General features: G+C 37.7%; 2 protein-coding genes across 3 annotated transcripts in view; one reads left to right on the forward strand and one right to left on the reverse strand.

The window, feature by feature from the left end:
• LOC127630948 (ubiquitin-associated protein 2-like) overlaps positions 1–16,266 on the reverse strand; it is a 33,859-nt gene extending 17,593 nt beyond the window's left edge. For both annotated transcript variants that reach the window (XM_052108849.1, XM_052108848.1), the window contains exons 1-12: positions 16,196–16,266; positions 14,614–14,745; positions 13,970–14,047; positions 8,935–9,045; positions 8,524–8,668; positions 8,051–8,128; positions 5,908–5,968; positions 5,613–5,686; positions 4,603–4,655; positions 4,444–4,514; positions 1,029–1,215; positions 439–643 (exon numbers count right to left, since the gene is read on the reverse strand). In XM_052108849.1, coding sequence (XP_051964809.1) covers positions 439–643; positions 1,029–1,215; positions 4,444–4,514; positions 4,603–4,655; positions 5,613–5,686; positions 5,908–5,968; positions 8,051–8,128; positions 8,524–8,668; positions 8,935–9,045; positions 13,970–14,047; positions 14,614–14,745; positions 16,196–16,264 — 1,264 coding nt within the window. In that variant the 5' untranslated portion in view covers positions 16,265–16,266. The remainder of the gene's footprint in view (positions 1–438; positions 644–1,028; positions 1,216–4,443; positions 4,515–4,602; positions 4,656–5,612; positions 5,687–5,907; positions 5,969–8,050; positions 8,129–8,523; positions 8,669–8,934; positions 9,046–13,969; positions 14,048–14,613; positions 14,746–16,195) is intronic.
• Positions 16,267–16,867: 601 nt separating this feature from the next.
• The window catches only part of adamts13 (ADAM metallopeptidase with thrombospondin type 1 motif, 13), a 33,404-nt gene continuing 33,010 nt past the window's right edge, over positions 16,868–17,261 (forward strand). The window contains exon 1 of the mRNA XM_052108893.1: positions 16,868–17,105. Within this exon, the coding sequence (XP_051964853.1) occupies positions 17,022–17,105 (84 nt within the window). The 5' untranslated portion in view covers positions 16,868–17,021. The remainder of the gene's footprint in view (positions 17,106–17,261) is intronic.

Genomic DNA, 17,261 nt, shown 5'->3' on the forward strand with positions numbered 1-17,261 from the left:
TTTGCGCCACCTACCATACCAGAGCAAAATTCGCTTGTCGATTAGCGCTACCAATTGTAAAGGTTTGAATGTGCGAAGACGATAATTCGCCTTTCTTTTAATGTGAAGGGGCCATTTGTTGGTGATTCGGCTCTCATAATCTTTGGTATGCAAAGGCCTTTAGTGTTTCTGTTACCGGATATTGAAGTAACAGTTTCTGTCTGAAAAAACGAAAATAGCATTTTCAGCAGCCGAAATTTCAGTGCAGACAATTTTTTGCAATTTGAAAGAAGAATGAAATGGTAATGTCAAAGTCTGTAAATCAACTTTTTACTTTTCCATAGACCGGGGGGTGGGGGGCTTTATATATTAACACTTTTTCCATTTTTTTAATATAAAAGCATCCCCTTACAGCCCCTTGGGGCCTAATATATTGACCACAGTGTGTGTAATACTAACTGTGAGCTGTTGTAATGGGCGTCTCCTTGGGTTCATTTAGAGTCATAGGTGAAAGTGCAAGTGGAACTGAAGCAGTGGGTTCTGCAGAAACAGTGCCATTGCTTAGGGCGCCTGCCATCTGACTGGACAGAGGGGTGAGTTGGGGTGTGCTGATTGGTTCTGCTTTCTGTACATCAATTTGGTGAAGTCTGGATCCCAGCATGGACTAGAAGGCACATAAATTAATACAAACAATGAATACAGGTAATCCTAATGACTTAGTTTGATGAATTGATTCAATTTGATTAAATACTTAACATATGTTTTGCAGCACAAACAAATTAATGACCCAAACATGACCCAAAAGACCCTCTGGTACCAGCATCAGTATTAATGCATCGTTAACTTTCAGTTTGTTTGCTTTGTGGCTAATGCATATCCTTTTACAAAAAAAAAAAGTTAAAATAAATCTCTCCTGAAACTGAAAAACCTTTATTGAAAGCCACACTTTGAGCAAGTGTCTAGAGAAGAATTTTGCATTTCATCTGCCTAAATGTGGTGATTAACTGAGCTAAAAGACCGCATGTGTTTGTGCTTGCGTTAGATCTCACAGATGCGGCGTGTGCATAAGTGCCAGCGGCAGCAGAGGCGTAGCTGTGCGTGTTTGCTCGGGTGGAGAGTTGCTGGGAGTTGGTGAACACCAGGCTCTGGGTTAGAGTATCAGGGGATGATGGCTCGAAACCGGCCAGCTCAGAGTCACCCTCTGTCATTTTAGGCATCAGAGATCTGAGATCCACCCTGAGAAGCACAGAGAAAGAGAATGAATTGGCTTACGAGGAAGAGAGATTTAATTGACATTTAGGCGCAGCGCTATGTCTTCTCCAATTCTCGTGAGCATGCAAAATCTACAGTAAACGCAATGTTCGTGTCTGGGCAATGTACAATTGGGTATGATCAGGAGTGTTCAGGCCATTTGTGACCATATTTGCACAACAGTGAGTGTATTTGCAAAAATACAGTGCATTCAGAAAGTATTCAGACTCTTTTTTTTTTTTTTTTTTTTTGTTGCACCCTTATGCTAAAATGCTTTAAATAAAGTTTTTCCCCAATAACAAGATTTTTGATAACTTTGCAAATTTATATATCACATTGACAAGTATTCAGATCCTTTGCTATGACATGTGAAATTTATCTCAGGTGCATCTCATTTCTCTGGAACAGCTTTGAGATTTTTCTTTGATTGTGCATATGTGGCAAATTCAATTGATTGGACATGATTTGGAAAGGTACACACATGTCTATATAAGGTCTCACAGCTGAAAATGCATATCAGAGCAAAAAACAAGCCATGAGGTCAAAGTAACTGCATGCAGCTCTGAAATAAATTTCAGCTGCATTGAAGGTTCCCAAGAGTACAACAGCCTCCATAATTCTTAAATGGAAGTTTGGAACAACCTGGACTCTTCCTAGAACTGGCTGCCAGGCTAAACTGAGCAATTGGGGGAGAAGGAACTTGGTAAGAGAATTGACCAAGAACCTGATTGTCACTCTGTTCGAGCTCCAGAGATCATGTGTGAAGATGAAAGAAACTTACAGAAGGACAAGTACAGTGCAAGACACATAAAAGCCAGATGGAATTTGCAACAGCACTCGCAAAAGTATAACTTATATTTAAGATACATCCTCTTAAAGCAAGTCTAATTATCTTATATGTTGCTTCTCAAGTAAGTTTATCTTGTTTAAAACATTTTTTTGACAATTTTACATGGAAAGACAAAACCACTTGATAATGTTGTTTCTTTACCGTGAAATATCATTTAGAGGTAATTTTAAAAGACAAACTTTTAAGTCGGGGCACAAGCTGAATAACCGGTTAAGAGCTAATGATTAATCATTGCAATAATCGCTGAATAATCGTTCTAACAATCTTTAGATTATCAAAATAATCGTTAGTTGCAGCCCTAGGAGCCACATGCATGATTTTAATGATTTTTACAAATGTAATACTCTAAACATCACATTATCCCCCAAGAACATACAGTACATTGATGCTAGTGAAAACACTGGAGACCGGAAATTGAAAGTAGGCATTAGTTATGAATCATGGAACACCTCTGGGTTCAGGAAAAGGTGGACATTTTTTGACTGTTGGATTTTGAATTAACAAGCATTCCATTGAACTGTTTCAACATTCCTTCAATGCAAGTCCATGGGATTTTACAGATTTTTGATCATCTGCTGTGCGGAATCCATTATTAAAATCAGTTAGACCATACAGTATACACTCACCTAAAGGATTATTAGGAACACCTGTTCAATTTCTCATTAATGCAATTATCTAATCAACCAATCACATGGCAGTTGCTTCAATGCATTTAGGGGTGTGGTCCTGGTCAAGACAATCTCCTGAACTCCAAACTGAATGTCAGAATGGGAAAGAAAGGTGATTTAAGCAATTTTGAGCGTGGCATGGTTGTTGGTGCCAGACGGGCCGGTCTGAGTATTTCACAATCTGCTCAGTTACTGGGATTTTCACGCACAACCATTTCTAGGGTTTACAAAGAATGGTGTGAAAAGGAAAAACATCCAGTATGCGGCAGTCCTGTGGGCTAAAAATGCCTTGTTGATGCTAGAGGTCAGAGGAGAATGGGCCAACTGATTCCAGCTGATAGAAGAGCAACTTTGCCTGAAATAACCACTCGCTACAACCGAGGTATGCAGCAAAGCATTTGTGAAGCCACAACACGCACAACCTTGAGGCGGATGGGCTACAACAGCAGAAGACCCCACCGGTACCACTCATCTCCACTACAAATAGGAAAAAGAGGCTACAATTTGCAAGAGCTCACCAAAATTGGACAGTTGAAGACTGGAAAAATGTTGCCTGGTCTGATGAGTCTCGATTTCTGTTGAGACATTCAGATGGTAGAGTCAGAATTTGGCGTAAACAGAATGAGAACATGGATCCATCATGCCTTGTTACCACTGTGCAGGCTGCTGGTGGTGGTGTAATGGTGTGGGGGATGTTTTCTTGGCACACTTTAGGCCCCTTATAGTGCCAATTGGGCATCGTTTAAATGCCACGGCCTACCTGAGCATTGTTTCTGACCATGTCCATCCCTTTATGGCCACCATGTACCCATCCTCTGATGGCTACTTCCAGCAGGATAATGCACCATGTCACAAAGCTCGAATCATTTCAAATTGGTTTCTTGAACATGACAATGAGTTCACTGTACTAAAATGGCCCCCACATTCACCAAATCTCAACCCAATAGAGCATCTTTGGGATGTGGTGGAACGGGAGCTTCGTGCCCTGGATGTGCATCCCACAAATCTCCATCAACTGCAAGATGCTATCCTATCAATATGGGCCAACATTTCTAAAGAATGCTTTCAGCACCTTGTTGAATCAATGCCACGTAGAATTAAGGCAGTTCTGAAGGCGAAAGGGGTCAAACACAGTATTAGTATGGTGTTCCTAATAATCCTTTAGGTGAGTGTACATCAACACAACTCAGAACAGTCTGAAAATCTCTGCAGAGTTTAGTAGATATAGCTTGAAAACTATAGCAGGAATTACAATTGATTACAACCCTAAAAGTCTGTAGAATCACAGTATGTTGGGCTTTGTCAAAGCAACATAATTCAAATTCACGTTCCTGAGGAAAATGCACTTCAATGGTTGCCCAGTATTGTAAGAATTGCACTCCGGTCTAGAAATGTATGCTCAGACAGGCATTTCTACACTTCATTGGTAGAGTGTGATCTCATTTCGTGCTTCATAACTGCTTTTTGAAAATTGTATTCAGAGCTGTTTAGGACTAGTTGACGCATGCTCTTTTTCATGTAGGGATCTGAAGTGCAAGGCAAGCCAAATCAAAATTCAGCATCTTTTGGTGGGATGTTATCTTCAGTTACATGCAATCTTCCTTGAGGATATTAAAGGACATATTTATAGATGTCAACGTCAGTAGACACGAAAGCTCTGTGCTAGCAAATGTTCAAAGCACATGAAGCACTTACCCCTGTACAGGCTGCATCTGGTTCTTGGAGCCAAGAGCATAGGAGGCGGTAAACACTTTGGTCTCAGATAGCTGTTAAAAGGAAAAGTGAGAATTAAACATAAGCATGATCAATCTTTTCTTTTAATTGTTTAATGTCAAGATTCCTGAGATGACTCACATCTTCATTCCAGTCTTCTGCAGCCCAATCTTCCAGATTGTCCTTCCAAGCTCCTGAAAGGAGAATCAGTTTAGTAATAAGGTACATTCATACTATCAGAAACAAATATACAGGGTAAATATACCATTTCATAGTCTGCCGTAGCTCTCAAATTTGAGCTTGCACATATTTACACCAAGGTTGACTTCAGTGATTGTAAAGTCATTGGTTCTTACATGTCTCGTTTCATGACCGACTGCAATGTATTTTCAGCAGAGCAAGATTTTCAGTAAATAAACTGGAAATATTATCGTTAATGTCAAAAGTACCGGTACTTGGATACCAAGTCGATTTAAAGATGTAACAATGCCAGTACAGTAACATTAATACCTTGCACCGCAACAATTCAATCCCAGCACACTGTCTGACTGACAGAAAGACGGCTGCCTTTAAATGCTCACATGCTTACAAGCGCATGCCATTAATCCCTTTACAATTAAATGGAAAATAAATCAAATTAAAAGTGATATGTTGTAGTGTGATAATTAAAATGCTGATTTATTTAAATACAGTCTGCATGTGCTGTGTGCTTCAGCACACATGTGAATGTGTGAAGCCGCTTATACGCTAAAAACACAGACAGATATTCACCTTTAATGGCATCTTTTAACCATATGAAAGTGAAGAAAAGCCGAGGGACACTTTTTATAACACAGTTTAACAGAATAAAACCATACATGTTTGGAACAATGTGAGGGTGTGATGACAGAATGTCCAGATTTGGGTGAAGTGTTCTTTAAAAATCATAGTGAAACATCAACTCGCACTGCGTAGGTCAGATCCCAAATCAACATTCAGAGTTTCTGCCTATATTGTGTGAAATCAATACTACTTATACTACTTGTTCTTCTCTCTGCTGAGAGCTGTATTACACTGAAAACTCATTAAGTGAAAAGCTTTGGAGACGGACTTCCATTACCTTAAAGAAACAGTGCCGTGGCCTAAGATCTAGATCAATAAACAGCACTCACCTGCTCCTTCAGTAGTCTCATTGGCAGCCTCTCCTGTTTCAGCAGAGCCAGTGAACTCAGCAGAGTTAAATGTTCTAGAAAATACAAGCAAATTACCCTGTGTGAGAAAGCTGAATCAGGAACAGGTTTTTTGTAGCATAATGAGTGTGTGGAAATATAGACTTATATAGAGTAAAGATTAGAATTTAGAGGCCCTGATTAAGTAATTATGTAATCATTATCAAAGCCACATCTGGAATGCTTAGAGATATTCCTCACTGAAAGGGAGACTAGAAAGGAAAGACTAAACACTCACCCCATGCCCTGAGAGAATCTGCTTATTCCAGCTCCTCTGCCTCTCCCTCGCCCTCCTGCTCCTAAAACGTCACATCAACACACAAAAACAAAAGATTACAATGTAAAACAAGTAATTTTCACATATTGTTTCAAAGCAGCTTTACAGAACATAACACTGTAATGTCTTAAATGACTGAATATCACGCCTTGATGTTTGAGCTAAAGAAGCAAAATGTATATTTTTTTTCCTCTAGAAGTGTATTAATGTTTTTTCAAGACAGTCAAGATGTTAGCAGTAATTTTGTCATTCTACTTGACCTTGCAAAACACCTTATCTCAGACCCATTATTGGGCTGTATTTTGTTGCTACTGTACCTTTAAGGCCATGTAAACAACCTCTGTTATGATTGGTTATCAATATCCCAAGTTGCTGAAAACTGAATAGACATGAATATGTAAATGTGGGCAGTCATATGTTAATGTACTGATAGGTCTGACATCATAACCGCAATGTACTCTTTATGACCTTTTGTGCAGCTTAATTTCAATAAACAGTCTGGGTAGACTGGGGAGCACACTTCCTATTTTGAATGTTGCAGTATGTCCTATATTGTACCCCAAATTGAAGCTGAAGTATGTAATTTCTGCGCCACCAAACAGAATTGCGAAAATAAACTGTTTTCAAAGCAGCTTTTCGAATACGCCCCTCATCTTGTCGTTTGAACCGTCAGGTTCTCATCAAAAAATCCTCCATGCGCAGCAATGACAGTTTTGCAGATTCTTGGCATTCCAGCTGTTAATTTATCCAGATACTCAGGTGACATTTCATCCCACATTTCTTGTAGCACTTGTCAGATGTGATTGTCTTGTCGGCACTTCTCACGCACCTTACATTCTAGCTGATCCCACATAAGCTCAATGGGGTTAAGATCCATTACAGTATTTTCCAATTATCTGTTGTCCAATGTCTATTTCTTTGCCCACTCAAACCTTTTCTTTTTGTTTTTGGTTTCAAAAGTGGCTTATTCTTTGCAATTCTTCCCATAAGGCCTGCACACCCGAGTCGTCTCTTCACTGTTGTACATGAAACTGGTGTTGAGCAGGTTGAATTCAATGAAGCTGTCAGCTGAGGACATGTGAGGTGTCTATTTCTAAAACTAGAGACTCTGATGTACTTATTCTCTTGTTTAGTTGTACATCTGGCCTTCCACATCTCTTTCTGTCCTTGTTAGAGCAGTTGTGCTTTGTCTTTGAAGACTGTAGTGTACACCTTTTGTATGAAATCAGTTTCAAGCATTGTATAGCCTTCATTACTCCAAAACAATGATTGACTGATGAGTTTCAAGAGAAAGCCATTTTTGACCAAATATTGACCTTAAGACATGCCAGTCTATTGCATACTGTGGCAACTCAACATCAAACACAAAGACAATGTTAAGCTTCATTTAATGAACCAAATAGCTTTCAATGGTGTTTGATAAAATGTCAAGTGATTTTCTAGTACCAAATTTAGTAGCAATTTAGCATGATTACTCAAGGATGGCTGTTGGAAATGGTTCTTGTCTAGATTTGATCAAAAATAACTTTTTTCAAATAGTGATGGTGACGTTTTTTACATCAATAATGTCCTGACTATACTTTGTGATCAGTTGAATGCCACTTTGGTGAATAAAAGTACCAATTTCATTTCAAAACAGCAAAATCAGTACATTATTCCAAACTTTTGGCTGACAGTGTAACTACAAACAAGAGAAACGTCAGTTCATTCAGTTTTCCGACAAAATATCTTCTAAATGTAATAAAAAAAATGTATCCACCTCTAGAAAGCATATACATTTTTTATGCGCATTTTGGAGATTTTATTTGCATCTTGATGCTTCCATCCAGCAGTTTTAATACAATATCCCAAAACTCGTGGATGGAAACCCAGCTATTGACAAGTTCTGTCAAAATATCAAATACTGTATATGACAAGTATTCAGCAATTGATCTGCAACTGCAATCATAGTGCTCTTAAGAAGCATCATTAAGATTTAACATACAAAAACAGTTTATGACATCACTGTCACATTAATAACCATTCACTGGAACCAACTAGCAGGTAACAAAGTGGTTGAGAGTCGAGTGAGAAAGAATGACTTTGAGTGTGTTATTGTACAGACCTCTCCCTCTTCCTCTGCGCCCACGGTCTCCTCCTCTCTCTGCTGGAGCTGGATCAAACCCGTTCTCTTCTGATCGGCCTGAAAACAGAGGCAGAGAGCAGTGCATGCTTATATGCTACACCTATTCTCCAATCACAACAAAAACAACATTATGAAAATTATAAGACAAACAGCCATGTGTGTCCCTGAAAAAATTGTATACTTAAAAATAAAATGAATCCTATTTTTATATTTATATTATATCTTTTTTTTTTTTTTTTGCAGCGAGACATTTACATGACAATAACGCACATTTTCTATCCCAATTCTCACCACTCTAATGCATGAAGAAATTACATTTAAATTCAGGTTATAAAAATCATGATAATTATCAATAAAAATAACTTTTTAAAAATCAATGTGCCTGAATAAAATTTCACTATTCTGCATGCACATCCTCATGTGCAAGTAAGGGCATGCATAGAAATAAACACCTTCTTGGTTGCGGCTGGCCCCTCGGCCACGTCTGTTTGGACCCCCACGACCCCTGCTTTCCCTTTCTCCTCTCTTCTCTCTGTTCTCTGCTGTTGTCCCTTCTTTTCCAACACTTTTCTTCTTGCCAACAGTTTCCCATGAATCCTGTGCAAAGAAAGTAGCAAGGAAGGGGCCATAAAGTGAATATTTGAAAACACAAACAGTCAATGAGTCAATATTAAGCTCAAAACAGTTTGACAAAGACCTTCAGCATCTTGATAATTTGTATGGCAGGCTAGTAATGTCAGATACAAATAATTACATGAATAACAACCCAGTCTAGTTTTTCAGGTATAATTAATAGTTACAAGAGAGGTAATGTGACTGAATCAGAAACAAGTAAATCAGGATAAACTGCAGCGTGTGTGCACCTTGTCAGTGACCTCCTCCAGCAGGAAGTTGATAGCCCTGTTGACATCTCCATTGCAGTCATGAAGGGCCACCATACATTCATCCTGATTTTTGCCTGTAACCTCCATGAGCTACAACACAAACACAATCAAATGCAAACTATTTAGAATATGACAACATAAGTGGCAGTCAGACACATCTCATTCATATTAAGCTCAAATGCAGCATTTGTAGCATAATATCAATTACCACAAAATAAAAATATTTAATAAATTGACTCGTCCTTCAATTATGATGTTATGGTCTCACGATTTGATTCAAAGTATGATGCATCTTGTCCTCCAATTTCTTTTTTTCTGTCAAAATGTCTTGACTCTCTATTTTTCCCTTTCAGCTTTTTATTTAACAGCAGTTTTCAAAAATCAGGAGTCACATTACATAAACTGGCCTTTGACATTCTGTATGCACTGTGAACAAAACATGGAACATCCACAAGATTAAATAAACGGTTCTAGTTTAGAGTATCACAATTTTTCAGTTTCATTCTTTACAACCACATAAAAATCTCTTAAAATCACAAGAAAGAAAATAGGTTCTCCATCAAAATACACTCAACATTATTAAATTCTTCAACTGATCACAGTGCGGGTAAAAATTATTTGCACACTTCCTGATTTCTTCTATTTTTGTGTATTTTTCATACCAAATTGTTTGAGATCTTCAAAATGAGATCTAACATAAAACAAAGGCAACCTGAGTAAACACAAAATAAAGTTTTGACATACACACACACATACATATATATATATATATATATATATATATATATATATATATATATATATATATATATATATATATATATATATATATTTATTTATTTTTTTTTTTATTGAAGCAAAAAGTTATTCAACACCTTTATCACCCATGTGAAAAACAAACTGCCCCCTTAAACTTAATAGTTGGTTGTGCCACCTTTAGTAGCAACAACTGCAACAAAACGCTTCCGATAACTGGAGATCAGACTTTCACAACACTGTGGTGGAATTCTGTCCCACTCTTCTTTGCAAAACTGCTTTAGTTCAGCAAAATTGGAGGGTTTCTGAGCATAAACTGCCAGTTTAAGGTCCTTCCACAGCATCTCAACTGGGTTCAAGTCAGGACTTTGACTAGGCCACTCCAAAACTTTAATTTTGCTTCTTTTGAGCTATTCAGAGGTGGATTTACTCCTATTCTTTGGATTGTTGTCATCCTGGATAATCCAGTTGCACTTGAGCTCCAACTCACGGACAGATGACCGGACGCTCTCCTTTAGGATTTTCTGGTAGAGAGCAGGATTCATGTTTCCCTGAATTAATGCAAGTTGGCCCGGCCATGAAGCAGCAAAGCATCCACACACCATCATGCTTGACCGTAAGTATGATGTTCTTTTTGTGGAATTCTGTGTTTGATTTACACCAGATTTAACAGGACTCCTGTCTTCTCAACAGTTCCACTTTTGACTTATCAGTCCACAGATCATTCTCCCAAAAGGTTTGAGGATCATCAAGGTGTGTTTTGGAAAAATTCAGATGAGCCTTAATTTTCTTCTGAGTTCATAAGTTCTTCTGAGGCCAGTGTCTTTCTGATAGTGAAGTCATGAACAGTGACCTTTATTGATGTGAGAGACACCTGCAGTTCCTTGGATGTTCATTACTGTGCCAAGTTTTCTCCAGTTGGACATAATAGCTCTCACTGTGGTTCTTTGGAGTCCCAGAGCCTGTAAAAAAAGCTTTGTAACCCTTCCCAGACTGATGTATTTCAATCACTTTTTCCCTCATCATTTCTGGAATTTCTTTCGACCGTGGCTTAGTGTGCTACTGGGTGAGACCTTTTAGCCAACGTCATGCTGCTGAAAAAGTTCTAGTTAGGTGTTGATTAGATTGAACAGGGATGGCATTAATCAGGGCTGTGTGTATCTAGTCCAGCTGATCCCCATTATGAATTCAGTTTCATACATTTGGGGATTTAGTAACTAAGGGGGCAAATACTTTTCAACCAGGCCCAGTTGGTACTGGATTACTTTTTTGCTTCAATAAATAAAATTATCATTTAGAAACAGTATTTTGTGTTTACCTTTGTTTTATGTGAGATTTTGTTAGAATTTTGTAAACAATTTAGTAGGGAGATAAACAGAAGAAATCAGGATGGGGCAAATACTTTTCACAGCGCTGTGTGTGTATATATATATATATATATATATATATATATATATATATATTAAAAAATACTGTTTTTTTGTTGTTTAGTTTTTTTGTTTTTTTTGTTTCAAGCATTGTTAATCATTTAATAGCATTGAATTATTATTTAAAATTAAATTATGCCATGCCTATTCATATAAAATATTAACTATATCCATAACTGTAAGTTGCTGGGCCAAGATTAAATATATATATATATATCTGCTTCTGTAAGAGTGCAGCTGTCAGCTTCTCTCCTCTGCACAGATGATAGTAAAGCAGTTTAAATAGCATGGTTGTTGCTTCAGAAATGTATCAAGGATCTCGAATGCACTGTTCCATTAGTTTTCATCAGGTGTAGGCACTGTCCTGACAAGTGAGTGACCGGCAATAAGCAAAAGCCAAAGAAATGGAGTTTGTGCAAGAATAGAGAAAGGCATAGGGAAAGGAGAAAAAAAAAAAAAAATGAAAATATCACCTAAAGCAGGGCACAAACTAACACTTTTTGGTTTTTCTTAAGTTGGGGTTCAAAGTAATTTAATTTTTTTCCCATTAATTTTACACATGGGCTGGTACAAATATGTAGACTTGTTTCATGAATACAGCGTTTAGTTTTTTCACCATCTCCCTGGAAAAAAAGAAAGTGAAACGTTACAACGTGCCCCATAGGCGGGCACGCAGTAACATGCGAGGGGCACATTGTTACCTGACCGTTATGAGAGCTTAAAATCCCCCTCTAACAACTATAACTTGTCAAATTCAAATAAATAAAAGATAAACTAAAATATTATATCAATAAAAGCCATTTATTAACTTTGTCATATATAATATAGCAATTAGTTTCACACTTGACAAAGACAACACAACAAAGCCACAGCATTTGCCAAAACAATGCATGGATTGATGACACACACACAAGCTTTAAGGGGACTTATGTAAATTACATATCTGACTGCACTGAATTTCATATAGTTTGTTCTAATTGGGGCACGTTGTAACAGCGCAACTGGGATTTAACCCTGGCTAGTCACTTCTACGTAGATAAAAAATTAAGACTACGCAAGCATGCTAGCTAACAGATTGGAGATTAAAATGATACCAAGTTTGTCTAGTTTTAACTAAACACTAAATACAGAGATGAAAATTCACTTTCCTGTGAATTTTTACTTTTGCTGCTTAATGAAGTTTCGTCTAACCAGTGTGTGTGAAACATTTAAACCATGTGTTTTAAAACTAGCCCCATGTTAATTTGTGCCTCTCATTATTTTCTGCTGTTTTTTCCCCCCGTTCTGTGCAAATCAATGCAACAACAGGTGCGAGCTTGTCTTTCATGTTGTTTGTTGGCATGTTATCATGAATAAAATTTCCTGTTGCCATGTATGTGGGTTTGTGAAAGAATTTCGGGATAGTAGATTAATTCAGAAACAAGTGGTCATGTGTTTGATACACCTAGCCTGCAAACAGTCGTGTTTGTGCACTTGACTTTGTTTCTATAACCGTCTCATCCGTGCGCCACTGCGGTTTACACTGAACTAAGAATCGATTCTGATTCTTTTGAGAATCGTTTGAGAATCAATGTGCACTGACTTTGGTTTGGTGTGCTATCATGCGCTGAGCGCATAACATTTAAAGCACTCCAGATTCATTTTAATTGCACATTTGTGTAATTTCACATACCTCCATGTAACAGGGCTTGAGATTTTAACCAGACTGCATAGCAATACCACGAGCAAGTTAAGAAATTATCAAAGATTACTATTGAACAATAATATTATGTATTATTATACAATAATGATATATTTCTATAATAATGTTTTATTATTACTACATTACAACAATATAATACTCAAGTTGACTGGGTTCAAAAATAATAATGAAAAGTGAGCCAACACTCACTATTTGACCAAAAAAAGAAAACACTACACAGCAGGCATGCAATATATGTGTGGTGTTTTTCCCCCCTCTGTATTCCATGCAAAACATGATTTAAATTTGGTTAAGAATCACTTGCATGTTTTGTTTATTATATCGCAGTTCAAATCTCAATTTGATTTTTGTCCAAATTAAATGTGAGTAGGGCCAGAAACAGTAATATAGAGTAAAAAAACAACATTGTATCAAAAGTATAGCCACAAGATATAAACATCATACATGTTAACATTATTTTAGTGTGATAAAATCGCATGCTAACCTTATCGGTGTAATGTTATATCCAATATTACTGCTTTGTTTTCATGAAGACGCAACAAACCCTGTAATCTGGTAAACTGACTCTCTGTGGTCATTACAAATCCCAGGGCACTTCTCGTAAAGAGCAGGGACCCTGGTGTAACCCTGGTGTCCTGGCCAAATTCCTCCATTGGCCCTTCTCAATCATGGCCTCCTAATAATCCCCATCCATTAACTGGCTGTATCACTCGACTCTCTCCTCTCCACGAATAGCCGGTGTGTGTACTGGTGCTATATGGCTGCCGTCACATCATCCAGGTGGATGCTGTACACTGGTGGAGGTTCACTGTGTAAAGCTCTTTGAGTGTAGTAACATTCATTCATAACCTCCATTACAATGGTAATCCCTGGTTTTGTTGCACTAAAATCATGCAAACACATAGTTTACATCTTCCGGCAAGGCTTTAGAAAAAGTGTGTATTATAATGTGTAGACATTACATACACTACATAATTTAAAATTATTTCCAGTGCCAATCAACATTTCACCACAAATTCTGTCCAATGAACTTAAATTGTATTGAAGCCAGATCATTAGTAATAGTAGTGGCCAGCAAAAACGTATTACCGATATTTTCCAGACATATTGGGATGTTGGCACCACTCACCTGTTGGACTTTGCCCTCAAAATCTGCATCATTTTTGTCATAAATCATCTGGGCGAGTCGGATCTGTTCAGCTGTGGCCTAGAGACAGACGACACAATTAAACACCCGCTAACTTTAAAGGGGCCATGACATGCCCTTTTTTATTGTAATATTTTCCTTGAGGATCACTTATAATATTAGTAATTAATTTTTTAAAAAATAAAATAACTATTATAGTAAAACATGATAGATTCCCACCCTCATTCTGACCCTCTGTCAGAAATACTTGGTTTTGGTGCTGCTTCTCCTTTAAGACCTGACCACTGGCCACTGTTCTGATTGGCTCTATGCTCTTGACTGACCTGCTCACTCCTTGCCATATCACTGCTCACCGTTACTGGGCAGGGCTACGGAAATGACAATGCAAATATCTACCACAGTGTGACCTCACAAAGAGAGTGAGTCGTTTTGGCAGCTTGACTTCAACAAATGCTCTTTCTGCAGTGATGAGGAAGTTTTGAGTTCTGAAACTTACAGTATGTTTTTATAGTAAAACGACCTCTATATGTTAAAAGACAAAGGAAAATTTGATTCATCATGTCATGGCCCCTTTAATGAGAACATATGGCCCAAACATATGGCTAACATTCCTATGAGTTCCTCACCTGTATCTGTTTCTGTGAAGTGTGTGTGGTCTCTAGTAGGGCTCTGTCCTGATTGCCCTGGACAGCATTAGCGACCACTGAAGTCATCATAAACAGTATATATAAAACAATGTATGTACAAAATAGAAAAGTCTGGGGGAGAAAAGGAAACAGAACCAATTACATCTTAAAATTTCCCGAGGAGAGAACACAAGAACAAAAGAAGATCCAAGACATTTGACAAAAGTAGGAATTCTTGTTGGAAGTGTTTTGGACCTACTTTTTCAACTTTTATGACAAAAATGAGTGACTACCATTTATGAAAGGTTTACTTTACACTTTCAAAATGCATTCAATACCAATGTATCCATGGCAACTAGGCATTTAAAACCCATGTAACACTGTACATGTTAAGAGAGGCTGATGAGATTTATAATATTTCCATCCAATTTTCAGATCATTCATACACCATCCTTTGTACCTTTTCACAGACACTGAGAAAATGTTTGAGAGATGTTTGTGTAAGATGAGGTTAGTGACAGGTGCAGAGGGCCTGCTGCTAGTTTAACTGTCAACACAGTGATTCCAATGTAAGACAATCATCCCCCTATCTGCCCAGCCTTTAAATATAGCCATGCAAACATGGTCTGGGACTGGTGTCCACTTACCCCACCCCAACCCCACACCTGAAAAAAAACATGCCTGCATTTACATTAGACACAACAACAAGAACAGTCCATCAGTCTAAACTAGATCATATTTGTTGCTCTGTAGATGTTTACTCCCTGATGCGGCGAGGCCAAAAAAACTATCAGCCGTTGTGTGCGTTATTATCTATACTGTCTAAACGTTCGGATGTGGGGTTTAAATAGCCTGCACTGCCCTTTTACTTTGATCTTTTCAGATGTAATGTTAATGTTTGGCTAGTAAGAACAAAGACGCTTACGGGCTGTGCCTCAAAAACAAGTGAGCTTCCTACCTAGACTGCATTATAGGCATCAACAGCGATTTTTCCCAAGATCGCTTCTACAAAACCTGCTGTCCAGGTAGCCAGGACGGTGTTTTTGTAACACAGACGAGATCTTATCTAATGGCGATTAAAATCAACGCGGTAACGGTTTGAAAGCCTCTTGATCAACAATAGACGAGCTTCAGTGCGGAAAAAACATGCTGTCATTTAGGAGCAGCGACAGTTGATAGGAGTGATCGGTAAAATGGCTAACGAGATTCGCACCTTAGCAACCAGCACACAAACTCAAATTGGGAGTCGTCAAAATGTGTGTGAACTGGTTGAATCTAGTAACATAAAAACAAGCTCTGCATCTACATTCAGTTTAGCAGCAACAAAAGCAGCTATGAGTGTAACGTGTTTTAACCAAATGCGAACACGCTCGGTTAACTGTTTGAATCCGCACCACGCCGCGCTGCTGCTAATGCTACGAACAACACACAAACTAAAGCTGAATTCTTACTACTAATATATCTATATTGAGTGCTGATTATATAAAACAATTAGCCAAGCAGACGATTCTTTTACAAGCCAAATTGAATCGCTTTATGTTGAGTGTTTCGTACCCTCTCCGCTGTGTTTGTTTTTACCTACCCACAGACCGCACGCGCTTCCCTCATACACGAGCGCGAACCTTGCGACGAGCAACAAACTGATTTCCATCATAAAAGTCCTCACTAAAATAAGCTGCTCAGTCAGGTTTAAATCGCGTTGACGACATTAATAAAATAAAAGTCTCACCCCAAAAAATAAAAGAAACTGTAATTTTATTACAAGTATTTTAAAATAGAATTTAATCTAATTAAAATTACTTTATTTTTGTAATCTGATTACGTAATCCTGATTACATGAATGTGTTTTTACCCAGCACTGCCAACAGGACTCATGTTGCTAAATCAAAATCGATGTCTGTTTCTAAGGTCTGTTTAGACGTTCTTACTGAGATATTAATTCACTGATGGATTTATTTGGACTTGTTATTTTTCCTTTAGCTATTCTTTTTTTTTTGTACTTATTTTGTTGGCTGGTTTAACATCATGTTTCAGTATAGTGCTAGGCATTTGTTTATACACGAGAATCACCTCTTGCAGCTTTGTCACAAATCAATAAAATAAGCTAAGAGCCCACCACAGCACAGCTTTTGTTACCTTTTACACAGATCATGGTGTGTCAACAAATATTGCCTGTAATTCATCAACTCCGATTCTGTGGCGCATGCTCCTTCCTGCTGATCAGTAACATTTTTGTTTGATCTTTGAAGCTGAGTGTGAGACATTGGTCAATGTACATGACAGTTTTAACCAATTTCAAACGTTTGTCACAGTCAGAATTGTGTCAGTACAGTGAATTGATCTCAAATAAGTCTTGTGCTGGATCAGCTTCACTTGCATTGGTGAATAAATCAGTCCAGTAGTCAAATATGGGAAGTCTTATATGGCTCTTTCTAGTTCCAGGCCTCTTAAAAACGACAGCTATACTCATTTCTCAATCCATTTTGCAGAAGGTAAGAGATTTTTTTTTAAAGACAGAATTATTACCTACTTAATATATGATTCAGGATGTTTAATACTTTATAGATTTTAGAGACAAAAATAAAACATAACAAATATAAGACATATACTGGTATGAAGTATATACAGTATGTAATAAAGTGACATAA

This window comes from Xyrauchen texanus, chromosome 37, assembly GCF_025860055.1.
Source record: "Xyrauchen texanus isolate HMW12.3.18 chromosome 37, RBS_HiC_50CHRs, whole genome shotgun sequence".
Taxonomy (NCBI): Eukaryota; Metazoa; Chordata; class Actinopteri; order Cypriniformes; family Catostomidae; genus Xyrauchen; species Xyrauchen texanus.